This window comes from Choristoneura fumiferana, chromosome 5, assembly GCF_025370935.1.
Source record: "Choristoneura fumiferana chromosome 5, NRCan_CFum_1, whole genome shotgun sequence".
NCBI classification, from domain to species: domain Eukaryota; kingdom Metazoa; phylum Arthropoda; class Insecta; order Lepidoptera; family Tortricidae; genus Choristoneura; species Choristoneura fumiferana.
The window spans coordinates 2,441,115-2,468,660 of record NC_133476.1 but is presented as its reverse complement, the minus strand read 5'-3'; the positions used below and the strand labels follow the sequence as shown (position 1 = coordinate 2,468,660).

General features: G+C 38.8%; 1 protein-coding gene, 1 non-coding gene and 1 pseudogene across 2 annotated transcripts in view; all 3 read right to left on the bottom strand.

Moving 5' to 3' along the window:
* hob (bridge-like lipid transfer protein family member hobbit) overlaps window positions 1–27,546 on the bottom strand; it is a 61,581-nt gene that overhangs the window by 15,827 nt on the left and 18,208 nt on the right. The window contains exons 16-20 of the mRNA XM_074087294.1: window positions 13,472–13,630; window positions 10,792–10,908; window positions 9,510–9,693; window positions 8,759–8,947; window positions 5,818–5,978 (exon numbers count right to left, since the gene is read on the bottom strand). Coding sequence (XP_073943395.1) covers window positions 5,818–5,978; window positions 8,759–8,947; window positions 9,510–9,693; window positions 10,792–10,908; window positions 13,472–13,630 — 810 coding nt within the window. The remainder of the gene's footprint in view (window positions 1–5,817; window positions 5,979–8,758; window positions 8,948–9,509; window positions 9,694–10,791; window positions 10,909–13,471; window positions 13,631–27,546) is intronic.
* On the bottom strand, window positions 3,691–5,538 carry LOC141427661 (uncharacterized; annotated as a pseudogene).
* On the bottom strand, window positions 9,799–9,870 carry TRNAD-GUC (transfer RNA aspartic acid (anticodon GUC)). The gene has a single exon. It is a non-coding gene; the product is annotated as a tRNA-Asp (tRNA).

Below are 27,546 nucleotides of genomic sequence, written 5' to 3'. Positions count from 1 at the left end.
AACTTAACATAACCGAAAACCTACCTGTTTCTGTGTCAAGTTAAGTTTAAATTAGGAAAAAACGCGATTGCCAAAATAAGCTTCAGTAAAAAAAGCATATTGAAAAAAAAAACATTTGGGAAAAAAACCGAATTCAAATTTTGCTTCTAGATAACGATTTTGGGGAAAGTTTTGACATTTGACAAAAAATAATAAAGTTCCATATTAATGAACACGAAACTGTCACACAATAATTGATTGACACTTAGGGTGCCGTCGTATTCCGATTAAAATCCGACTTTTGCCGATAGAAATAGATTATTCGTTATACCTGCAACATGCAGGTGCAGGGTGCCCGGGTTTAGCGATTCTACGGCAGTTTTTTTCCTCATTACATGTAAAAAAAAATAAAAAAAATAATGCAGTACCGTTTCGGCAACGATTATAAGTAATTAAACGAGCTTCACAAGTGAAGTTCTATCATTATTATATGACTCGCTTCATTCGAAGATATAATTAATTACCAGGTAGTCCCTTAATCCTACAGGCAACATCGCACGAATTTAAAGATATGTTTTGACTAGCAATATTTAAAACGATTTCCGGTTCCGCCCTTCCTGGCCGGAATACCGCCTTGTTGTCTCATTTTTCAGAGATTCGAGCAAAACTTTATATGGGCAGATTTAGGGGTGGTGGGTAATTATATCTTCGAATGAAGCGACTCATATAATAATGATCGAACTTCACTTGCGGAAGTTCGTTTGATCACTTATTATATTTCGTCGCTTCATTCTTTGATATAATTAATTACCAGGTAGACTTTCAGAGAAGAAAGTTTTGCCAAGAAAACAATGACTTATTTGGAAGCTTGCTTTATTGTTGATTAACTTTAATGATATCTTTAATATTTGAGACTTAATCTTAACTTACTGATTTATTGATTGCAAACACACGGATCTTGCAAATTGGCCTTCATCAATAATTATAGGTCGGTCATAGAAACGAGCGAAGGTATTAGACGAGCTCGTCCAACCGGCTGTTTTTCGGATGGTCTCTAGGCTGACGCCGGCAGCGCGCGCTGCCGAGGTGGCGGCGTGGCGCGTGCTGTGCGCGCCGAACACCGACACGTCGACGCCGCTCTCTGACAGTACCTGTCTGATCCATCTGCTGATGGACTGGGTGGTGGCAGCTCTGTGAGGCTTTTTATGTGTCAGCAAAAGGTTTCCTGTACTATCGGCTCTTATATTTTTTGTTAAAAATATATAATCCTTCAGAGCTGTAGCAGGGCAAATGGCCATATTTTTCTACAAAACGTGGTAAATAGAGTACGGGTTGTTCTCGATTAGCTGCTGATGTTTTTATGATGTCCGTTATAGTTATCCTGACGCCGCTCTCCAATATCGTAACGTTTTCTTTTTTAATCAAAGACAGTGTTTGTATTCTGTGCCCTGTGCATAGGGCCAGTAACATTACTAATTTCTTTGATAGTTTTTCTAAAGGCAATGTTGTATTTGGGAACCAATGCGAAATGTGATTTAATACTAGCTGAGGGTCCCAGGTACGAGAATACTTAGGTTTGCTGGGCCTTAGCTTATATGCCCCTTTAAGCAGGCGCTTGACGCGTTCGTCTGAACCAAACGAGTTACCTGAGAGTAACGATATTGCAGAGCGGTGACTATTAAGACTGCCGTAAGAGCAACCTTTCGTAAACTGTTCCGTTAAAAAAGACAGTACTGATGATTTTGATGGTTGAAAAGGATTTGAACCATTTGAGTCACAGAATTGCCACCAGAGTTTGAAAGAGACGTTGTATTGTTTTACCGTACTGTCAGACAGCGACGACAACATTAATTCTAATGCTTCTGGTGGTGTGTTTTTCCGAAGGAACGCTTGCCGCAGAGCCTCGCGGCACCCAGGGTAAGGTTCCGGTGCAGGGGATGACGTTCCCTGAAATAAGACCGTAAAAGAGACCTATTAGGGTTCAGATAGAGGATATCTGACACCAAAATTTTTTGTAAAAGTGGGAACCAAGGCTGAGAGGGCCAAAAAGGGAAAACTAAGATTCCGTCTGCTTCCTCATCGCATATTTTCCTTAAACACTTCAAAATTAGTGAAAAAGGTGGGAACGCATAAAAAAATAATGATTTCCAATTAATAGTAAACGCGTCCACCTTCACCGCGTCGGGATCCGGTTTCCACGACACGAACTTTTTGCATTTGGCATTGGTTCGAGATGCGAATAGGTCAATCTCGGGTTGGCCTAAGTATTGTGTTATGGAATGGAAAGCCCTATCGGACAATTCCCATTCCGTGTCAGCATTTACAATTCTCGATTCAACGTCTGCCCTGTTATGCTTTGTATTAACGTATGAGGCATACAACCAAATATTCCTTTTCTCGCACCATTGCCAAATTTGTCTAGACAAATCGTTTAAATGCGGGAACTGGATGCCTCCCATTCTATTAACATAGCTAATTGCTGTAGTGTTATCGACGCGCAATAGTATTGAACAGTTGGTTTCCTCCCGAACTAGCGTCTTTAATCCTAAAAACACTGCTAGTAGTTCTAATTGATTGATATGATAATTTTGTTCCGTGAGTGTCCACGTGCCTCGGGCGCGAAAATCATTACAAACTGCCCCCCATCCAGTCCTGGATGCATCAGTGTAAATTTCGAATTTAAACCCACGGTGTCTCATAGGGCATACCGCGTTAAATATGTTATCCGACCACCAATTGAGGTCGTTTTCTATGACATTGGGTAAAGATATTTTTGTATCATAGTTACCGTGTCTTTGTAATAATAAGAATTTATGTCTCTCTAGAATCTTTGTGTATAGCCAACCGTATTCCACGGCCGGACAAGCGGATACAAGAACTCCTATAAGTTGTGCAAAGTCGCGGATAGTACATTTGGGCAATTTTGAGTATTTACGAACCAACTGCAATATTTTTGCGTTTGTCGTCTGGTAATGACAATGTTAAATTTTTTGTGTCGAACATGAATCCAAGAAATTTGCATATCTGTTTAGGCTGTGGTGAACTCTTTTCGAAGTTTACTACAAACCCTAAGCACTTTAATAGTTTCAAAGTCTCGTGAACATTCCTAAGGCAATCGGCAAAGTTATCTCCTATACACAAAATATCGTCTAGGTAGATAACAGATTTAAACCCCCGAGACCGGAGATGTGAAACAAATTCTTTCATGATCTTAGTGAATACTCGGGGTGCTACCGATAAACCGTATGGCATCGCGGTAAACTCATAGGTTAAGACCTTATTTGAATCCCCAGGACAGAACTGAAAACGTAAGAATTTTCTGTCTTCGGCGCGTATGGGTACGAGAAGGTATGCTTCCTTTAAATCAATCGTAGCCAAATGACCGTCTAAAGGTATGAGTTTTGCCGCGGTTCGATAGTCTTCCATCTTAAAATGGGACTTACAAATATTTTTATTAAGATTTTTTAAGTTCAAGATGAAACGTTTGCTGCCATTTGGTTTAGGTGCCAAAAATATAGGTGATACATATTGATCTGGTAACGGGTCACATTCCACTACGGCGCCTAGATCTATTAAGGTTTCGATAGCTTGTAACATTTCTCGTTTTTCGCCTTGAGAAAATAAATTTTGTGGTACAAGAGACTGTGATACTTTGTTACAAAAAGGAATGGAGTAACCATTTTTAATCCAATCGAGTACTACTACGTTATTTGTAATATTAAGCCAACAGTCGTAGTGGTTAGATATATTCCCTGCATGTACCTGTCCTAATGAGGAGCTGGAGCACGGGGCTTGCCCGGGGCCGCAGTCCTGGGCTGCGGCGGCGCCGGCGGGCGCCGGCTGCCGTGGGTCGGCTTCCTGGCACCCCCTCGCCCCCCCCTGTTCGACGGGTAACGTGGAGGAGGAGGTGCTGCCCAGTTTCCCTGGTAGGCACGACTGCCCGACGGCTGAGCGGGAGTCGGGGCTTCTGAGTCCTGATGACCTTCTTAATCTGAAGGCCTTGTTTTTCTATCGCCTTCGAGGCCTTAATCTTGCTTGATAGATCTACGCCGAACAGAGTTTCGTCTCTCTTGGCGTCCTGGATGACTTGCAAGAATGTTTTATCTAAATTAGGTGTTAGAAGCTTGATTCGATTTTGTGTGCCAGCGTAATGTAAATCGGTCAAAATACGGCAAGCATTACTTAAGTGTTTTATGGCGTGTATTTTGTTGTCCCCTTTTAACAGCAAGTCGATACCTCTGTTGATGGCCGTGACGCCCGAACCGAGTTGCTGCTGGGCTACCACGAGATTTTTGTCCCGGTTTCGGGTCATATCCGGGACGGCTGCCAAGATTTCTACGTTCAACTTCGGCGCTTGGAGCAACCGACAGTTGTCCGGAACTAAGTAATCCTTGACAAGGTTTTCTTTGGCGTCCTTAGACAAACCTTTTTCCAACAAGGGGAGCCATAACTTAGCTAACTTGTCGTGAATTTTTTCCCCAAAATCGGGGGTATCCGAAGTTGACTCACCCAAAGCCGACAATATTTCGGGGTCCAATTCGACCTCTTCGGTATGCGTCTCTGCGGGTACGAGGGCGGGCGTCGCGTCGGACGGGGCCGTGGCCGCCTCCAAGGGTCCGTCGACCTGTGCCGTTTCCTTCACGGCATTGTACCCGTACTCGTTTCCGCGTTGCGGGTCCAAGGGGCTTGATGATCATCTTGGACCATTGATTCTGGATTATGGCTTGAACCTCCAGTATCTTCGTTATCTAAAATACAAATGCGTATTTTAAATCGTGAAGAAAGAAAATAAAATAAAATGAGGGTAGGTATGATTCACCTAACCAAAAATGCATTTAGCACGTATGATGTAACAGATTAACGAATATCTACTTTAGATATTCGTACGTTCTGTACAAAAGGCTATCGTTGAAGACTCACGGTCAACCCCGATGCAAAAGCAGTTTGCCGTTACTGATTTAAAAAGGTGTAACCAAGGTCATGACTAGCGCCTCACGGGCGATCCTCGTGCCTTTTTGTTACGGTTCGGATATTAATCCGGGTATGTAAAACGGCTAATATTGAAGACTAAAAGGTGTGCTTACCTATTTCACTTTCTTCATCCGATGAATCCATGATTGACGACACGGTTCGTCGGCGGTAAGCGTTTTCTTCCAATTTTCGTATTTTACTTTTGTAACGGTCGATCAAATCGCGATTACTGCGCTTTGGCATTGCGTACCGGCGGTAGGCGCGTGCGCTCGTTGCCTCGCACGAAAAAGGAATGGGACAACAAGGCGGTATTCCGGCCAGGAAGGGCGGAACCGGAAATCGTTTTTAAATATTGCTAGTCAAAACATATCTTTAAATTCGTGCGATGTTGCCTGTAGGATTAAGGGACTACCTGGTAATTAATTATATCGAAGAATGAAGCGAGGAAATAATTAAAAGAGACGATGCTCAAAGTTAATTTTTATGAAACTAAACAGAGTACACATGCTAAATGTAGCATGATCAAAATTCTTGCTACTTGTCCTTCCGTTGTACTAATAAACTTGAAATGGTTAAATTTACGCGCATCCTAATACGGTATTGTTTATAGTTAATTACAATAAACGGGACTTATCACGACACACGATGTGATGGGGTGACAATTAAAAATGATCATGTGCGGGTAGTTCGAGATACAAGTGCCGGTACTGCAGTTTAGTCTACTCTTGACCACGGCCACTGCAATGTGGTCAAAACGTCGAGGTAAATATTACTCGTGTGTCGTGATAAGTCCCGTTCATGGTATTTAACTATGAGTGAAAATCTCGTGTGTTTAGAACAATAGGTAATTGTTAGTTTGTGTGAGACCTGCGCGAGGCCTGCGTGGTCTCCGGGCCCGACGGTGCGTCCGATGACGCCGCCGGCCGAGTGCCCGCTGCCCACCAGCCGCGGCACGTCGGGCAGCTCGCTGATCTCCGCGCCGCCGCACCGCTCCGATATCTCCTCCACCGACACCCACTGGATGTTCTCTGAGGACCAGTAATATGAAATAGTAGATTGTACAACAAGAGCATAAAACGAGCTTTTTTACCCGAGACGGGTTTAATGCTCGAGTTCTACACTCTATTTTTCACTTCGATGGCGAGGAAATGAAATAGCAACAGTGGAAACAATTGTTCACTTACTATGTACCTTATATTGTACATGCATTGATGATTGATCTATTTCGATTGATTTAGTTAATTTTTAGTTTTATAAAAATTAAAAATGATTAAAAGAAATATGTACAAACTTCTTTGTGGCTGTTTACACCTGATTGCCTTGGTCTTAGATGAAGATTTTATTTTATGCGCTAGAGCATAAAAAGTAATTTTATGTCGCCTGGATCTAGCATAAATACGAACTTTACGCGCATGAGAAGTGAAAAAAAATATAAGGGCCACTGGATTTTCATCGGTATAATGAAATCAAAAATCACCATCATCATATCAGCCGTAGGTCGTCCACTATCGGACAGCCTTCCCCATAGACCTCCGGTTGAAAGCGGCCTGCATCCACCGTGAAGCCGCGGCATTAGACTGAGTTTCCACCAGAGATGTGCGAGATACATTGCGAGGAATGTGGTGAAAACGCAGCCTTTCACGTCATCCGTCTATTTGGTCTCGTCGGTCTCGACCCGCGGTCTCCATTCGAGAACTTTTCGGCCCCAATGGCCACATGCCGTTCTCCGTGCTATACCTATGGCCTGCCCATTGCCACTTCAATGAGGCCACTCACGACTATGACATGAGGATAAAAGACAGGCGAAATATAGCTAGATGGCGTTAGTATCGTGAGGTTTTTTGACGTTACGGTCTTGCTTGCAATGAGGGCTACCGCGTATGAATTCGCCGCTAGAGGCGCTAGTGTAGCGTGAGGTTACCGAAATGTCAATCTCATAGTTTTTGGGTGAGCTACGCGGGTTTATTTATAACTAGATGAAAACCCGGCTTCGCTCGGGTAAAATGTACTCATAATAATATGTTTAATTTTTTTTTTTGCCAGTGTAAAGACTGTCGTACTTATCGAAAAATCTGACGTATATTCCCAGCCTTAATATTATCACAAACGTACTTTCACAAATATTTCTCCTAATCTTATTTGCCCAAATAACTATGATGTCTCTGTCTCATAATCAAAGAAATTAGACCTAAGGGGCGTATATGGGGATATACGGTACGATTCGTCTGTACGATCGATCTGATGAAATCGACGAATCGTACCGTGTGTGGGGCCCTTAAGAGGTCACAATGGAGAACGAAATGCAAACCTGTGACACCTGTGACACCTGTGACACGTGATGACGTGACACTAACGCCACTTTGATGTGATGACTTTGACATGTTTACTTCGCAACGCCATTATATACTTAGTAATTTATTTAAGTTTATATTGAAAATACTCGATAATCCGAATTTTCCGCCTACAAGTTGTCGACTCGGATTGACTAATTTTTTACGCTCTTCAATTTGATGTGCATTTCGTTCGAGTCTACCGTACCCCTTGACGAAATTATTAATATAGAAGATTAGAATAATTTTGTGAATATTTTGTATTACCTGAAATTTATTATGGCAATTAAGCGATAAGGGGCAATGAATGTCTGTGTTTTGAGACAGTTTTGTCTTTCGAAAACTTTTGTCCTCCCTTTTTTCCGAACAAAACGGGACTATGCAAGACTGGTCGCACGATATTTTAATGGTACTGTTTTAAGATGTATTAAATATGATTTTAATCTAAAATTTGTTTTCACGCCCGTAAAAACAGACTTTGAAAGCCACACTTAAAAACCTCGCGCAATAGCGGCGCCATCTAGTAAGACAAAAAAACGATAGCCCTCAATGGCTCATTTAGTTATAACCAGGGGCGTACCCAGCTGCTGGCGTAGGGGGGGGGGCAAGTCAGATTTTTAGGTCAGATCGCCCGCGCTTATTTTGTCATACACACTACACAAAGACACCTACATGAAACACAAGGTATATGTAGTGTGTAAGGCAAACACCCGCAAGGGATCCTGCTTCATAGGTAAACGGGGCATAATATATTGTTGAACATACAATTTCCAGGGGCGCCCCCAGGGGAGAACAGTCTTTTAGCTGGAGATGAGTAAATCCGGATCTGAAGATTCAAAAGAGTCAGATCCTTCAGCGGACCCGAATCCCTTATTGACTCCTTTCAAATCTTATCGACTCCGAGGGGTTACTCCGACCAACCTATTGGATCGAGCGACTCGCGATCGACGATTCCGCACTCCACTTTCGTTCAATCACGTCGGATCGGATCGGACATGTTCCGTCCCACTCACGCTAATAGCATTTATTACAAGAGAAAGAGGGATAGCATGATACCAATTTTAGAGCCGCTCCCGGAGCCGGTTCGCCAGTAGTAAGTATATCTAAATTTCTAATTTCTAATCGTTTATTCAGTAAATAGGCCGCAATGGGCACTTTTACACGTCATTCAGTACTTCAGTACCGATCCGGATCGACCATAGACAAACTAATAATCGCTCGAAAGAACCAACCTTTGGTATGCTTAGACGCGGAACCGCGTCAAATTTAACGCTATCTTTTTGTATTTTTATTAAAATCAGCAGAATTTGTGCTTATTAAAACAGATGAGACTGGAATGCAGAACTTTTTTTAGTTCGGCATACGAGTGGATAAAGGAGTCGGAGTCGATAAGCGGATTCGGCTTTAGTGAATTTAGCTTGGCTATGTCGATGACCCTCGTTCTTCTAGAAGAAGGTACGCGAGATGTCTCCCCTCACCGTCGAGCTGGTCGCGCTCGCCGGCGCTGACGGTGGCGTAGTACTGCATGGCGCTGAGTGCGCCGGACCAGGCGGTGGCGGCGGGCGCGCGGCGCACGCGCTGCCGCACCTCGGCGCGCGCTGCGCACAGGATCACGTACCCGCCGGACTCGCACCCCTTCAGCACCACTTGCGAGTTCACCAGCTCGACTGGAACCAATGTTGTACTGAATACATGACGATGATGTGATGTAGTTACATATTTGCTTGGCTTATTTTTTTAAAACTGTTTTTCAATAAAAAGACACACGACAATATCGCTGACCTTCTTTCTAATGCTAAAATAAACGAAGTATTAACTAAACCAGTCACTGGCTTTGGCTTCAACTGCACTTTCCATCAGGTAAAAAGGAGTCAATCTGTGGTCGGTTGCAAACAAAAAATCGACAAACGAAATTTATCGATTTGCTTATTAAAGATACAAGAAATTGAGATTGCAATATTTTAAACATGTCTATTTTCAACTCTTTACGTAACTGTGTTCGTGGAATATCCTTGTCTTCGAATTATATAAATCCAGACAATATTTTCATAATAAAATATCAAATACAGTTTTCCTTTGAAGCAAACTGCGTACACAATAACGACATCTATCGGTAATTTTCAGTACCACACTTCCACTTCACTAAACTTGAACCTCTAACGCCATCTATCGCGTTACTTGTCAATCTTTACAGTGCCATCTATGATCGGTAATAGGAACTTCACTCACTAAGAAAAGCAGTATGAGCGTTTTCATCATCCAAAACATGTCTAGGGTGCGGTTGTTGGGACGGCGGTGCATCTCCTTCGGCGCCACTTAGTTCATCGCTGAACACTACTGGTGCTTCGCTTCCAGCTTCGGCTACTAAAGCAGCCAACATGCCTTCTGCGTTTGAACCTGGCGCATTAGTTGACTGAAAAAAAATGGAATTTGTCATTTGAAAGTCATATCACTTGATAAATGGGTGTAATTAGAGCTCTAAAATGTACTAGCCGAATAAAAAAATAAACAAAAAGATCTCTCCGGCGGGGAATCGAACCCCGGTCTCCCGCGTGACAGGCGGGGATACTTACCACTATACTACCGAAGACTTACGATAGAGTTTGAAATTATCGAACTGTTTCTTCAATGACTTAATCCAAGACAAACGACATCAAGATTAAATTGTAGCCAATATAAATGATCAATGATAAAGATAAATCTCATTTGAAAACCAATAATCGGTCATATAAAGTAAGCAATTATTATTATAAAACAAAATTTTATTACTCTCTATTTATTAAACGTTAAGGTGTCTTTCAAACAGGCATGTTATGGAGCTCTGTAACCAAAACCATTGGATATCCATACTAATATTATAAATGCGAAAGTGTGTGTGTTTGTATGTTTGTCCGTCTTTCACGTCGAAACCGAGCGACGGATCGACGTGATTTTTGGCATGGAGATAGTTTATGGGCCAGAGAGTGACAAAGCCTACTTTTTATCCCGGAAAAAATGCACAGTTTTCGAGGGAACAGCGCGCGATAGCCGAATTACACGCGGGCGAAGCCAAAACAAAAATCTATCTGAAATCTATCTGTAAACGTAATCAATTTTGAAAAATTTGATCGAATAATTTCGGACAGCCATGATAGGTTTTTATTTTACCAAGCCGAGCTCTACTCAAGATGCGATTTGTCGTTCATTATGGCGTTCTAATCTTATTAGCTTATTGGCTTTGAAGATTTTTTACAAGCTTTTATTTAACTTGCCCTGTTTGTTTATTAATTTATTAGGGTCAAATCTTGCAAGTTCAAATGTAGTTTAGGTGACAATACAAGAACAGTCAACAAAAAGGACAGTCAGCAAAAAAAAAAGCTTGTATTACAATTATATTTTTTACCAAAAACTTATTCTAGCCTTTATTCAACAGTGGATGCCTTCCGTCTGATACCGATAGTGATGATGTTGACTCATTAATATAGAATTCCGTAAAAGAACACCCGAATCACTCAATAATTTAAAACCTTACTTGCGTGGCTGAGGCGGGCGGGGGCGACACGACATCAAGCTCTCTCTGGTGTTTCGGCGACGTGGCTTCTTTCTCTTCCTCTTTCAGTGCCTTCGTTGACAAGTTCTTCTTTAGTTGCTGAAAAAAAAAACACGGCGGAAAATGGGATAGGGGTCTCGGGCGTGTCACACACATTTTACACCTAGGCTTTATGCCGTCCCGCTCACACTAATAAGATTTAATAGGGTAATATGAGATCATCTCGACATAAATTATGCGTGCCACTACCGGGCACGCCCTTTTTTCAGAATGAGAGCCTGGGCTGTCTTTAGCACGCGGGCCCAGTGCGGATGGGGAAACTTCAGACACATACTATTGAAGGTACAGTTCAGGTCATGGTTAAAATGTAATTTCACACATAAATGACGGTATGATACTGTCATAGACTATTGCTGTCATGTCGTTACCTGGACACGTTTGTTTACATGTTTTGCTTGTCACTTGAAAATATATTGTGATGAACGAATTGCTCTATTTCATTTGATAATTTATTTAACATTTTGGCGACGATGGCGGAAGAAGAAATTAATCGCCTTACTCGTTTACGGGCTGCAATACGCGGTCAACTAACGAAACTATGCTCGCAATTGGAACAAATACAAATTACATCGGATTTCGAAGTAAGTCAAAGATTGTCAAATCTCGAAAACTATGAGAAAAAATTCGATAATATTCAAAGCGATATCGAAGCTCAGACTGATAATTTAGAATTCGAGATCGAACAACGGCACACAACTGAAGAAAATATTTTACAATTAAAGCTGAGATTACACGGCTTACGCCCGACTCCCGCTGCCGAAGCACCATCTACCTACCTGACTGCAGCGCAACACGCGAGGGGCTTCGAAGGCACCCCGGTACAGAGTTCAGTACATCTAACTACCCAACGCGAACCGCAACCCAGACTCAATTTCATGCCATTTCACGAGAAGGAATCTTTTAAAAACTTCGTGAAAAGACTCTCAACATTTCTCATGCTTAACAATGTGTCTGACCCTAAAACGAAGGTTTACATGCTACTGTCTACGTTACCCCCTGAATTACACGAAAGAATCTACGACCTATGTTCTCCAGACGACCCGTTGAACAAGACATTTGAAGAACTTTCAAACATTTTAGACAACTACATTGATCCGAAACCTAGCATATGGGCTTCTCAACATACTTTCATATCCCGCTTGCAGCAGGCCGATGAATCAGTGGCCGTCTACGCGTCAGAACTGAAGAGACTGTCACAAAACTGTGAATTCAAATGCCCACACTGTAAGAAACCTACTCTTGATTCATTCCTATCACTGCAATTTATACGAGGTCTTAAAGATGGAGAAATACGAACTAAAGTACTACAGGAAAGCGAGACAACACCATTTTCGAAATTAGTACATACTGCGACTTCAATGGAAATCGGGAAAAATGAAAATTCAACGATGTCTACCTCTATTCGTAAGTCAACAACCGACGTCATTAATAAAATAGCTCGAGTACGAAATGAACCGCCGCCGCACTCACCGAAGATTAGTTCACCCGTTTCTATAAGAGACTTAAAGGGTAAATGCTACCGTTGCGGAAAAGACGATCACAAAGCAAACGAGTGCGGTGCCATAAAAACTATATGTCGCAAGTGTCAAAAAGAGGGTCACTTAGCCCGAGTTTGTTTACAGAGACGTGAACGTAATGAAACGAACTTACTGAACAACTCCACTAGCAGTCTGAGCGCCGACAGCGTCGGAGAGATCAATCTCATTAAGAGTGAAAAGTCTGATAAATACATTATTACTATACTTATTGAAGGCAAGAAAATCAACATGGAGTTTGACACGGGCGCAACACTTTCTACAATTTCCCTTAGAGACTACGAGAAATTACACATAAATAAGAAGATATTCAATACTAACATGACACTAAGAACCTACACCGGTGAGATCTTCAAACCCATAGGCGTCGCATACGTCAAATGTAATTATAAACGCCAAAAATTCTATGGACAATTATACATAATCGACAAGGAAGTAGAACCGATTTTGGGTAGGAGTTGGATGAAAGAGTTCAACATTAAACTTGCCGACATGAGAAGTGTCGAAAGCTGCACAAAGATTCCGGAATTGAGTAAATTGCTCGAGGAATACGATTCCACTGTTTTTAATACAAACCTGGGGGAAATCCCTAACGTTCGAGGCCACCTGACTCTTAAGGATAATTCGCAACCGATTTTTATCAAACCACGCAGAATTCCATATGCATTACGAGCCAAAGTCGATGAAGAAATTGACAGACTGGAGAAACAAGGAATAATTACCAAAATCGATCATTCCGAGTGGGGTACACCTGTCGTGCCGATAGTAAAACCAAATGGAAGTATCAGGTTATGCGCTGACTACAAAATTACCTTGAATAAAGTGATTAAGGACGAAAAATACCCAATTCCCATAATTGAAGACATCCTTGCTGAAATGAACGGAGGACAACTGTTTTGCACCTTGGACATCACTCAGGCTTACTTAAATATGGTGATGGACGAAGAAAGTGCCCTATTACAGACTTTGAGTACACACAAGGGTACTTTTAAAGTAAACCGACTAATGTTTGGGGTCAAGGTAGCCCCAAGCCTCTGGCAGAAATTTATGGACCAACTGTTACTGGCCTTGAGGGAGTCAAGTGCTTCTTCGATGACATTATAATCCAAGGATCTTCTGAACAGCAGCTGCTTACACGGCTTAAACAAGTCCTGCAGAAACTTAAAGAAAGCAACCTTCGGGTCAATAAAGAAAAGTGTCACTTCTTTAAGCAAAGTATCAATTACCTAGGACATACGATAGACAGAAATGGACTGCATAAGAACCCAGACAAGATAAAGGCAATTTCAAATGCTCAACGCCCTACCAACGTCAATGAATTAAGAACCTTCCTAGGCATGGCAAATTATTACAATAAGTTTATACCAAATCTTGCATCTATCACCAGTCCTCTGAATGCACTCTTGAAGAAACATACGAAATTTGTTTGGACTGCGAAATGTGAAAAAAGTATGAATTTAATAAAGAAAGAAATACTCAGTGAAAGGGTCCTAATACATTTCGACCAAGACAAACCTCTATTATTAGCTACAGATGCTTCACCCACAGGCCTTGGTGCAATTCTGAGCCATAGACTACCAGACGGCTCTGAACGACCCATAGCATTCGCTTCTAGATCCTTGACCGAGAGTGAAAAGAAATATAGCCAAATAGACAAGGAAGCGACAGCAATTTTTGGGATTAAAAAAATGTGACTGATTGCAGGCGCGCTAATTCATTATTGTCGAGCTAGCGCGCCTGCAATCGTTTTAACTTTTTAATTTTTCGCTGACCATAAACTATGCACTTCACCTTCTGATATGTAAAGAATAATGTCAATGAACTAAAATAATTTCCTTGCTCACCCGCGACCTTACGATAGCTAAGCTTATGCAAAATATGCGTGTTCATGCAGTTCCTCCACCTCCACACTGTAAGAACACACACAAATCACACAAACCCATCTATCACCACCACCACACTACACTGACGCGTTTCGAACTCAAACAGAGCTCATCCTCAGAGTGACACAACCGTACACTATGCTACCAGTTGTTAGACTAACGAACCACAACCACCGTTTTAACTTGTCACTGTAACTCCCCAAGTACCCACATACGTTTTATGAAACAAAACAAAACTACCCACAAATTATTAATTAAATTTTTTAACCGTCCTTCAAAACTGCCTTGATTTTTTTTTTTTTTTTTTTTTTTTTTTTATTTATTTACTGTCAAGGCATGTTTTATTAACTACCATTGCTGAAATTAGATCCAAGCCGTAGCAAGGGAGATGAAACTAAATTTACCTGCTCATTAATAATAGACCCCATACTGTTGTATCTAATTATCTCCATGCATTCTAAAACATCGAGACGAAACCCCTTGCCACAATAATGTAACACTTCATACGAATCGGAGTCCGATAAAGAATGATTTAGTTCCAACAAATGTTTGGCAAAATTCGACTTATCAGGATGCTCATTCCTATATGCCGAAACATGCTCTTTAAATCTAGCATTAAAACTGCGTCCTGTCTGACCAACATATACTTTACTGCAGTCATTACAAGTGAGCTTGTATACACCCGATCTAGTTCCTTTATCTACCTTCTCTTTGTGGTTACAAAGTTTAGAGTACAAAGAGTTGTTAGTCTTAAAGGCTACCTTAACATTGTTTGATTTTAAAATACCATAAATTCTATCAGACAAACGACCAACGTATGAAATGCTACACCTATATTTGTTAGAAGACTGCGATGGTAACACGGCGTAAAGCATGCTATTCACTATCCGTGCCTGCTTCTCTGAACCAAACTATTGACCATTGATTTAGTATAACCATTCGACAACGCTATCTGATAAATAGTATTTAACTCTAAATCAAAATCTTCCTAGAAAGAGGTACAGTTAACAATCTATGTACATAACAATGAAAAGCTGCTAATTTATGCTGCCACGGGTGATTAGACGATGCTGGTATCACGGCATCTGTGTACGTGGGTTTTCGGTAAATTTTGAACTGGTGTTTATTATTAAATCTAATAATTGTCAAATCCAAAAGTTTAACGAAAAATTTTCTTCTAATTCTTTTTTAAATTTTATTTTAACATGTTTGTTATTTAAACCATTCACAAACAAGTCGAGCTGTCTCATACTTCCCCTCCAACACAGAATTAAATCATCAACGTACCTATAATAATACACAATATTATTATTACCCACTATGTACCTATTTCAAAGTAATCCATAAAAATATCTGCCATTAATGGACTCAGAGGTGATCCCATTGCTAAACCATCACTCTGTAAATAATACTGTCCATTAAACCGGAAATAATTTTGCTTCATGCATAAAGTTACCAAATCAATTAATTCACAAACCTCCCCAGGATGTAAACGCTTCCTTTCCAAATGGTTTTTAAGAATAACTATTGTCTCACTATATGGTACATTAGTAAATAAACTATCTACATCTAAAGAAAGCAATGTTGCGTTAGGCGGAATGCTGTAATCTTTAATTTTGCTAACTAAATCCGAACTATTCTTCAAACTGTATGATGGGTTAAAAGAAGATTTTACACGAATAACACTATTTAATTTCCTTGCCAATTTATATGCTGGAGCACTCACATATGAGACAACTGGACGAACTGGCACATTATCCTTATGAATTTTAGGCAATCCATACAGAATTGGTGCCTGCGGATTCATAGGTATAACAAAACTCTTTTGTTGTTCGGTTTCAAAGGTAAATTGAGATTTTTTAACAAGCTTCTTTAATTCATTATGAAACGTTATTGTAGGGTCCTTTTGTAAAACTGTGAAACCATCTCCCTGAATTACATCTAAAACTTTTTGATTATATTGGCTTCTTTCTAAAAAAACAATACAATTACCCTTATCAGCCTTGGAAACAACCAAATCATTGTCATGCACTTTGCGTTGAACGGATCGCAAAGAATGTAATTCCGTTACATTGGCAACACACTCTGTAATATTTGTATTTTTAAGTGTATTCGCCACCAAAACCTTTGTCTCTAAATCACCGCTGTTACTCACAATTGCAACTTCTGAATCTACCGCCAAACCTTCCACTATTTTCTGATTTAATTTAGAGGGTAGATTATACTTCAAACCTTTTTCCAATAATTTATTTTTCACCGTCCGAAAATTCTACATTAGTAAGATTTTTAACACGAGGGTAGAAAGTATGACCGTTATTAGATTCCCGGTTATTATTGTTGAAAGAATAAAAAGAATGTGATCTACGTCCCGTAAGCCAACGCAACTTTTTACATTGAGTTAAATACTTATTATGAGCGTCCACTGAAGCAAATATTCGGGCTTTTTCATCCAACAATCGAACTCAATTTTATGTAATTTATAAGTAAGCTCAGACTGCAAAATTTTAAGATGTAACTTTAAATTATCTCTAACACGAAACCAACTACGCGACTCTTCATTTAACCAAATTTTCTTAGCCCTCTCCATTGCAATTTTTGCAGCTATACTGGTATTATAACAACGGAATTGAATATAATTAGGTACAACATTCAAACGTTTACATTGTTGATTAAACCAAATATTTTGAACAGCTAGACGATGTTGCTTAGTTAATTTAAGATATAAACGTGCCTGCACGGCTACGCATGCCGATTTTAAATAATTTATTGAATCAGGCGTTACTTTGCGGAGGTCCACATCAATGAACTAAAATAATTTCCTTGCTCACCCGCGACCTTACGATAAATTCAATTACGATTTGGTGATAGATGGGTTTGTGTGATTTGTGTGTGTTCTTACAGTGTGGAGGTGGAGGAACTGCATGAACACGCATATTTTGCATAAGCTTAGCTATCGTAAGGTCGCGGGTGAGCAAGGAAATTATTTTAGTTCATTGATATGGACCTCCGCAAAGTAACGCCTGATTCAATAAATGAGATTGTTTCACTACGCTCACTTCCTCTCTGGATTCGACTACACTATTGAATATAAAACTTCTACAAAGAATGCAAACGCTGACTTTCTGTCACGCTTTCCGGTTGAGAAAATTAACGAAAATAAGATTGATCAACATTACATTTTCAACTACAACAGATAAATATACTAAACATTTCGCCTGAAATAATTGCCGAAGAAACAAGAACAGACCCACAGTTACGAAAATTATTGGAAACGCTCCGGTCAGGCACGTCACTCAGAGAATCAGGATTCAAGGATAACGAATTAACAATACAAAATGACTGTATTCTAAAAGGTTCCAGAGTAATAATCCCTCAGAAATTACGGCAACAAATCTTAGAAGAACTACATTCTGACATATAGGAATTTTGAAGATGAAACTACTTGCACGGAGTTTTGTGTTTTGGAAAAATATCGATAAAGATATAGATGACAAAGTTAAATCTTGTCGAACATGTCGATTAGAGCAGAATGAACCATCAAAAGCTCCTCTGCATCACTGGAGAACCCGGCAGGCCCTTGGCAAAGAATACACATAGATTTCGCAGGGCCTATAATGGGCTATCAACTTCTGATTGTTGTGGATGCCTTTTCCAAGTGGGTTGAGATAATACCAACAAAGACAACCACAAGCTCATTCTGCATTAAGAAATTAGAAGAATTATTTGATACATTTGGCCTGCCTTACACCTTGGTCTGACAATGCTAGACAATTTGTATCACAAGAGTTTGAGATATTCTTAAACAATAATAATATTGTACACAAGACCATTGCCCCATATCATCGGCAAACTAACGGACAAGCTGAACGCTTCGTACAAATTATTAAAAAAGCTCTACACAAATTGGAGGGGAGAGTGGTGGCATTTTAGATAAGGTTCGTACAGTTAAAGCTCTGCTTCGGGCCACACCAGTCAGTTCCGGAGATTCGCCATATATGCTCATGTTCGGAAGAGACGTGAGAACAAGACTAGCTGCGAAGATTCGAGCGCCACCAGATCCTGTACCCCAACCCAGGCCAAAGGTCAGAGAGTTCGCATTAGGAAGCCGCGTCCAGGCACGGAACTACTCAGTACCTGGGAATCACGGCGGAGGTGTGTCATAGACTATTGCTGTCATGTCGTTACCTGGACACGTTTGTTTACATTTTTGCTTGTCACTTGAAAATATATTGTGATGAACTAAATTGCTCTATTCATTTGATAATTTATTTAACAGGTATATTGATATTTTTAAATTCGTAATATCTTTTGAATGGAATGTCCGATTTAAACCGACCCGTCCGATCCCCGATCCGATTCGATCCGGTCCGATTTTTTTATTTTTAGGCTTAGCCTAGTGTGGAACCAACGGAAACCCTTCTTGTAATTTGTTTTTGCTTTTAACAAACCATTTTTTTTTGAAAATACAAACTGAAATATAGATGCACAGAAAAAACAGAAAAATAAGACCATCACTGGGAATCGAACCCAGGTCCTCGGTTGTCCCTACCGCGTGCTATACCGCTACACCACTGATGGTCAACGGTACCGACACGAATTTCCCTATGCACCTCATATCTCAGCTTGTGTTTCTTACTTAGTCACTTAAGCAGCGACGCTAGCGACATCTATGCCGTAGCCCTCATCGAGAAACTTTTTTCGGTATTCCATTGGAACTAACCGCTCACCCGGACAAGAGATCGTTTCTAAGCAATCAAATTAAGATTGTTTTTTTTGGAATCTTTTTGTATTTTTTATTTCAATTCAGGTTTCAATTTAGGTTTTACGGGATGACCGTAAAAGTAAAAATTTGGAATTGAAATAAAAAATACAAAAAGAAAAAAAAAAAACAATCTTAATTTTTTTTTTTTTAATAATTCAAAAAGTAATCTACAGGTATTGTAATATTCTTGAACATGAAATGATTTTAAATAATTTATTGAATCAGGCGTTACTTTGCGGAGGTCCATATCAATGAACTAAAAGAATTTCCTTGCTCACCCGCGACCTTACGATAGCTAAGCTTATGCAAAATATGCGTGTTCATGCAGTTCCTCCACCTCCACACTGTAAGAACACACACAAATCACACAAACCCATCTATCACCACCACCACCACACTACACTGACGCGTTTCGAACTCAACCAGAGCTCATCTTCAGAGTGACACAACCGTACACCATGCTACCATGCATGGTATTGGTAGGTTAAAGTGGTAAGGTAAGAAATAGGTTTTTGTACATATTGATATATTATTTAATGTTGTAAAACATTTTATTGATCTATCATCTATATCTATAGTTTGCCCAGCGTATGCGATGAAAGACATTTTGTGATTGTTTCTTTGTACACCTTGGGGTACATTATTGAAGTTTTAGTATGGCTCCCTAAATTTTTCTGGTAATAAATATAGCCCATGTTACTTTAGGATAATGTAACATTCTAATGGTGAAAGAATTTTTGAAATAGGTTCAGTAATTTTTGAGTTTATTCGTAAGAAACATCCAAAAATACAAATCTTTCGTCTTTATAATATTTATCGTAATTATTAGTATAGATTTAGGAAAATTTAGAATTATAATAAAACACTTTCTTGCAGATATGCTGATCAAAGCAGAGGAGGATGCCTGCAAGCTGAAGCCAGCAGGCGAGGCCGGGCCCACGACGGAGAGTACACGCGCCCAGTCTGATTTAACCACCCGCCAACATACGAACACAGGACGGAAACCACACAGTTGCGACATATGTCATAAACAGTTTACTAGACGTTTTATATTGACTGACCACAAAAGAATACACACTGGCGAGAAACCGTTCAGTTGCGATGTGTGCAACAAACAGTTTACACAGAAAAGTAAATTGGTTATACATAGGCGAATACACACAGGCGAGAAACCATATAGTTGCGATAGATGTAGCAAACGGTTTGCAGCACGAAGTGAATTGACTGTTCATATGCGTACACACTTACCACGTGAGACACCATTCAGTTGCGGTCTGTGCAGCAAACAGTTTGCACATAAACATAGTTTGAATAAGCATACTCGTACACACACGGGTGAGAAACCGTATAATTGCAATATATGCAACAAACAGTTTTCAGTCAAAAATAATTTGATTAGACATATGCGGATACACACAGGAGAGAAACCGTTCAGTTGTGATGTATGCAACAAACAGTTTACACAGAAAAGTAATTTGGTTACACATAGGCGAATATACACAGATGAGAAACCGTATAGTTGCGAATGTTGCGATATATGCAACAAACAGTTTGTAAACAACTATACTTTGATTAAACATGGGCGGATACACACAGGAGAGAAACCGTATAGTTGCGATATATGTAAGAAATGGTTTACAGATAAATCTCATTGGAATACGCATATGCGTACACACACGGGTGACAAACCGTTCAGTTGTGATGTATGCAACAAACAGTTTGCACAGAAAAATAATTTGATTAGACACATGCGGATACACACAGGAGAGAAACCGTATAGTTGTGATGTATGCAACAAACAGTTTGCTGCCAAACATAATTTGACTAACCATAGACTGATACACACAGGAGAGAAACCATTCAGTTGTGATGTATGCAACAAACAGTTTGTAAACAAATATTATTTGATTAAACATAGGCGGTTACACTCAGGAGAGAAACCGTATAGTTGCGATATATGTAAGAAATGGTTTGCAGATAAATCTCATTGGAATAGGCATATGCGTACACACACGGGTGAGAAACCGTACAGTTGTGATGTATGCAACGAACAGTTTGCAGTCAAAAATAATTTGATTACACATAGGCGGATACACACAGATGAGAAACCGTATAGTTGCGATATATGTAAGAAATCGTTTACAGATAAATTTCATTGGAATACGCATATGCGTACACACACGGGTGAGAAACCGTATAGTTGTGATGTATGCAACAAACAGTTTGCAGTCAAAAGTAGTTTGGTTAGACATAGGCGGATACACACAGGAGAGAAACCGTATAGTTGCGATATATGTAAGAAATCGTTTACAGATAAATCTCACTGGAATACGCATATGCGTACACACATGGGTGAGAAACCGTTCAGTTGTGATTTATGCAACAAACAGTTTGCAGTCAAACATAATTTGATTACTCATAGGCGGATACACACAGGAGAGAAACCGTTCATTTGTGATGTATGCAACAAACAGTTTGCAGTCAAACATAATTTGATTAATCATAGGCGAATACACACAGGAGAGAAACCGTTCATTTGTGATGTATGCTACAAACAGTTTGCAGACAAAAATAATTTAATTAGACACATGCGTACACACACAGGTGAGAAACCGTTCAATTGCAATGTGTACAACAGTTTGCACAGAAATCTAGTTTGAATAAGCATATGCCTACACACACACATACACACACACACACACACACACACACACACACACACACACACACACACACACACACAAGAAATACCGTTCAGTTGTGATGTATGCAACAAACAGTTTGCTGTCAAACATAATTTGATAAATCATAGGCGGATACACACAGGAGAGAAACCGTTCAGTTGTGATGTAAGCAACAAACAGTTTGCATAGAGATCTAACTAATGATAAAGACAAGTGAAGACCACATTTGATCACCGGAATAAGGTACTACTCAATAACAAGTATTTCACGGGTACGGGTTTCATTTCAATTTTTTAACACAGTTGCTAAGCAATTTATGCTCCTCGTAATGCATATGGTGAAATGGAACGGGTGCTGAAGCACCAGGACTCTTGAATAATTAACGTCTCTGCATCAGAAAAAGCAATCTTTCGGAAAAGGTGATGAGCAGTTGACATTAAGGCGGCACGATTTCCATACTAATATATTTACACAATCATGAGCGCTTGAAAGAATAATTTGAAACTAAAATCACATCTGTTGACGTTTAGTTTGTTCTTTATTTGAGGCATTTTTTATTTACCTAAAGAAAGCTTTTGATTAATAGCTTAATCTAGATGATTATTTTAGTTAATTTTTGTCAATATGTGAGTGGACGGCGACAGTATCGTACGCCAACGGCTCGGTTAGTAGTGTGCGTTTCAGCTACGTTGTCAGCTCGCCGACAATTCGATGCTAAGCGACGTTGCCAGATTTCGTTTGATTTGTCTGATCAAAATCACATAATTACCATTTTGAAGCTCGTTTAACTTTTTTTAAAAATATTTTTGCTGGCCATAGGTACAAAGTCCGTCAGTCAAAAGACTGAAGTGCAACGAACAAATGCATTGCCAATTCTTTGGATTTCCGACAGAAATTAGGAAGAAAATCACATAACATGAACGTATTAACAAATAAGTACGGAAAATTGCATTAACGGATTATAAATTAGTAGTGATAAAATCAGATAAAGGCTGCATGGCTTGTGGCCTTTTCCATAAAATAAAAAAAAAAACATCAAGTCAAATGTCAAATTCGTCAAGTCATAATTTTTTGTTCGTTTGTTGTCATTGGTTGTCATGACATTTTAAACTAATGGAGTAATTTTTTCCTAAATTAAATTATCGTAATTTGTCCTCGAAATTGGCCAGATTATCATTATCTATAATCTATAATGTGAATGCAGTTATATTTTCAAGTATTGAACTGAATTATAATTCACATTGGAAACTATGTACTTGTACTCTTATTTAAACTATGTTTTCCAATTATAAAAGTCAAAATACAGAATAAACCAATCAAAAACAGATGGATCACGAGGGGATTAAAAAAATCATGTAAAAGAAAAAGGATGCTCTACTTTAAATACCTAAATGATCACACAAATAAAATCTATAATAACATGGTGTATAAAAAGTATTCAAGGCTACTCAAAAAATGTATGTTACAGTCTCAACATATTAATAACATTAAATATATAAACAAATCTAACAATAAGGGCAGAGCGGCATGGAACATTATAAGAGATAACCTTAATTCTACTAGCACTAAAGATACCCAACTAGATCAAATAGAATCAAACGGTATTACTTATATTAAACCTACAGAAATTTGTGAATTGTTTAATGACTTTTTCATCCAACAAACACAAAAAAGTACATCCTCTAACTATTATAACGCACGGATAGATTCGTCGCCACAGAGCATTTTTCTCACTCCTATAAATGAACACGAAGTTTTAAAAATCATTCGAACTTTGAAAAATACTAACAGTACAGGTTATGACGAAATACCTACTAAAATAATCAAATTGTGTGCCAATTATATAGCAGCCCCTCTTGCTCATGTCATTAACTTATCATTCGAACAAGGGTGTTTTCCAGAAGGCCTAAAACTTTCGATAGTTAAACCACTTTTTAAAAAAGGCGACCCAAATCTAATGAATAACTATAGACCCATAGCTTTAATACCCGTATTATCGAAAGTGTTCGAAAGGGCAATGTATACTAAACTAGAGGATTTTCTAAAAAAGACTAATATTTTAAACCCGAATCAGTTTGGTTTTAGGAAGAATAGTTCCACATCTCTTGCATGCTTTACCCTAGTCGAGAATATTAGTAAGTGCCTCAACGACAAACAATCAGTGTTAGCCATTTTTCTTGACATGAGTAAGGCTTTTGACTTGGTTTGTCATAAAACTCTACTGGATAAAATTGAGAGGTATGGTATTAGGGGTAATGCTCATTCCTGGCTAAAAAATTATTTGTGCAGACGCAGACAATGTGTTGAAATTACAAATATTGTAAAAAATAAGAAATGCATTCATAAATCTGTTCCAAAAACAGTCAGCAGTGGTGTACCGCAAGGTAGCGTACTAGGGCCCTCCTATTTCTGCTGTACATTAATGATTTACCGGCATCCCTAAGTCACAATTGTATACTTTTTGCCGATGACACCACCTTAATCATTAAGAGTAGGGATAGGACTAAACTAGAAACCGAAGCAAATAGTGAAATGCTTAAGACTATTAAATGGTTAGAGGATAATAAACTTAAATTGAACACAGATAAAACTAAAATAATACATTTTCAGAACTATAATTCTCCATACCTTGATCTTAAAATTAATCTTAATTTCAGTTCAATAAATACGGTTGACTCGGCTTCCTTTCTTGGTATAACTATAGACAAGCATCTTAACTGGAGATTACACATCGATAGCGTATGTAGCAGACTAGACAGATTTGTGTTTGCTCTACGAAGGCTTAGGATTCTAACGTCTAGAGAGGCCGCCCTATCTGCGTATCATGGATATGTGTCGTCTGTGTTACGCTATGGGCTGATCATTTGGGGCAACTCAGTTGACGTGCAGAGAGCATTTATAACCCAAAAAAAATGCATTCGGCTGTATGTGGCGCTCACTATTTAGCTCACTGCAGACCAATATTCAAGAAGCTAAAAATTCTTCCCTACCCTGCTTATACATATATGAAGTAGCTAGGTTTGTCAGGAAGCACCCTGATCGGTTTCCTTTATATGATACCGTTCGTAAAAAACAAATGGAAGATATCCAAACAAACTGTATGTTCCCAGACAAAAAATGAAAATATATGGTAAAAATGTATATATAATGTCTATTAAAATATATAATAAGATTCCAAATGACATAAAATCACTAGATGTAAATAAATTTCAGAAGAAATTGTTTAATTGGTTGCTTGACATGTGTTTCTATTCAATTAATGAGTTCCTGAATTATTATTAAACTAATGTATTCCATAAGATTGTATAATATTGTAATTGTAAATTAAACTTAGCTAATTTTTGCGCCAATAATTGGATAATTTAATTTATTTTAACGAATATAAAACTGTATTTCTAACATTTCTACGCCGATGAGGCAGGATATGACGCACTTAATGTAATTCGACCATCTTTTGTACCATATTCTAAGAAATAAACATATTATTATTATTATTATTATTATTATGAAGCCACGAACTTTGCGAAAAAAATACATAAAGCATCAATACTCTGGTCTCGAAAAAGACGCATTATAAGGAAATTAAAAAGTAAGTACAGTAGAGGCTGAGTACAACATACAACTTCCACCACCCCCGTGGGTACCGTAGGAATCGGCTGAGGGATAATATCAGAAGATGGGCAGCAGCGTTTTCCAAGCAACCCCACATCATATACTTACTACGCTCGCCAACCCGCTTATCAAACGTGGCGAGTATTGGCAACACGGGAAAATATGGGGGAGGCCTAAAGTCTCAGTTTCCATGACCGTAGGTGTTTAGGCCGGTTTTTTTTACTGTTTTTTTTTTCTAAGGCCCCAGCCCCTTGGTAGCGGACTAACTTTTGAGCCTCATATCTCGGTAATTTTGGAGTTCAGAGAAAAGTTCATTTGACAAAATATATTTTTCTTCAAAATATGTTTTATTTTCATAATAAAATATTTAATTACAGAGTGAAAAACACTGTCATAACATACATTGTCGGCTGGTAAGCTGTGTACGAGACTGGCACAAGACTGGAAAAGTGGCGTGAAAATGCAAGAGGCACTCAGCAGTGGTTGTATGTGGGCTAATTTAATTGACTGATTTAAATAAATAAAATAAAAACTGACTTAGTGATGGACTTTTTTATTTGTTGTTCAATAGAGCCTTCGATTACTACCCAATCAATTAAATTTGAAATAAAAATAAACAAGTCTAATTTCATATTTTCACGTGTTTTTCGTTGAAGCAAAATATCGTGAAGAAACGTACAGACACCTGCTAAATAATTAATGGTGTGCGCTATATTTCAATTCACACTGGGCCTGCGTTGAAAATAACGCCCAAGCCCTCATTGTGAGAGGAGGCCTGTGTATGTAGGTATGTATAGGGATAATGATTATGACTAATTAATTATCTCATAGTATGTAAACTGTATTGGAAATAAAAAATAAATAAACAATCGTTGAGTTACGGTCCAGGAAACTGAGTCACGTACCAGGGTGGAACCTATGTGCTACTAATGTCATGTTGACATCCCATACACCTGCCAAAGAAATCACAGCGCAATTGAATATGAAAAGGTTCCACTTGGGTTCCACTCTGGTACGTGATTCGGTTTCCTTGACATTGTAAAGGCGAACTTATCCCTCGAAGGGATCTCTATCAAGCAACCCTTGAGTGGATGTGAGGAATTATAAGTCTCATAGTACTTAGTGTAGTTGTGCTGTGCATATTCAGATTTACCTAAAATTTAAAAAAAAATGTTTGTGCCCAAATTAGGTCTTATAAATTTTTAGCTACACATTTCAAAAAATATTAACATCATTAACTAAGAACAATAAAAAAAACAAAATCTTACAACGGGTTTGAACCCGAACTTCCTAAGCTGTGGGTAGGGTAAACTCTAGCCTTATGCAACTAGGCCAATCTGCTCTTTGATCATGAGAGCGAAATTAACAAAGACTTCTGTTTACAACAAATTACAAGCATGTGTGCGAAAATATCTCAGTCGAAACTGCAGCGATCAAGTGAAAGTATTTTCTAAATTAAAATACATCTGAAACTTGGTACGATATATCACAATTTCACGCTATTGGCGTATGTACATTATTTTATAAAAATATCCACGATTTCATTCCTAAAAAAAATAAAATACGAGGAATTTGCACACTAACGTCATCTACTGGCGCTGTAGTGCCTAGCTGACCGTGACAAACGACCTTAAACTATTGTATCTTATATTATTCACACTAAAAATCGTAAAATATTAAGGGGAACCTACATATCAAAATATATTAAGTTTAAAACGAATAATGGACGAAATATATAATGGTCATTACATATACTACGTTTTTTTTATGAAACTGTTGATTAAAAGAACTTTTTAAATCGTGTAATCTACAGATAGGTTTAGGTTAGGTTAGGTTTATTTTAATGAAGCCTCAATGAAGACCACGATCTAAATTTTGGAAATTTCCAGGGGAATTTTGTAAAATCCCGAAAATTTCAATTGCAACTCCCAGACCGAATAGTTTACGCGTGCGAAGCCGCTGGTAAAAGCTAGTATAATTATATTTATCCATTGCTTAGTAATAACACAAGCTTTGCTAAGCTTACTTTGGGACTAGGTCAATTGGCGTGAATTGTCCCGTGATATTTATTTTATTTTTTAAAATGTGAAATTTAATCATAGGCCTTAAGAGTGGTCTGCGTAAATAGCGGCATCCTGAAAACCCCCATCCACGGCCCTCTGTTCTGTACGCAGTTTATATATGTATAATGTGTTATAATT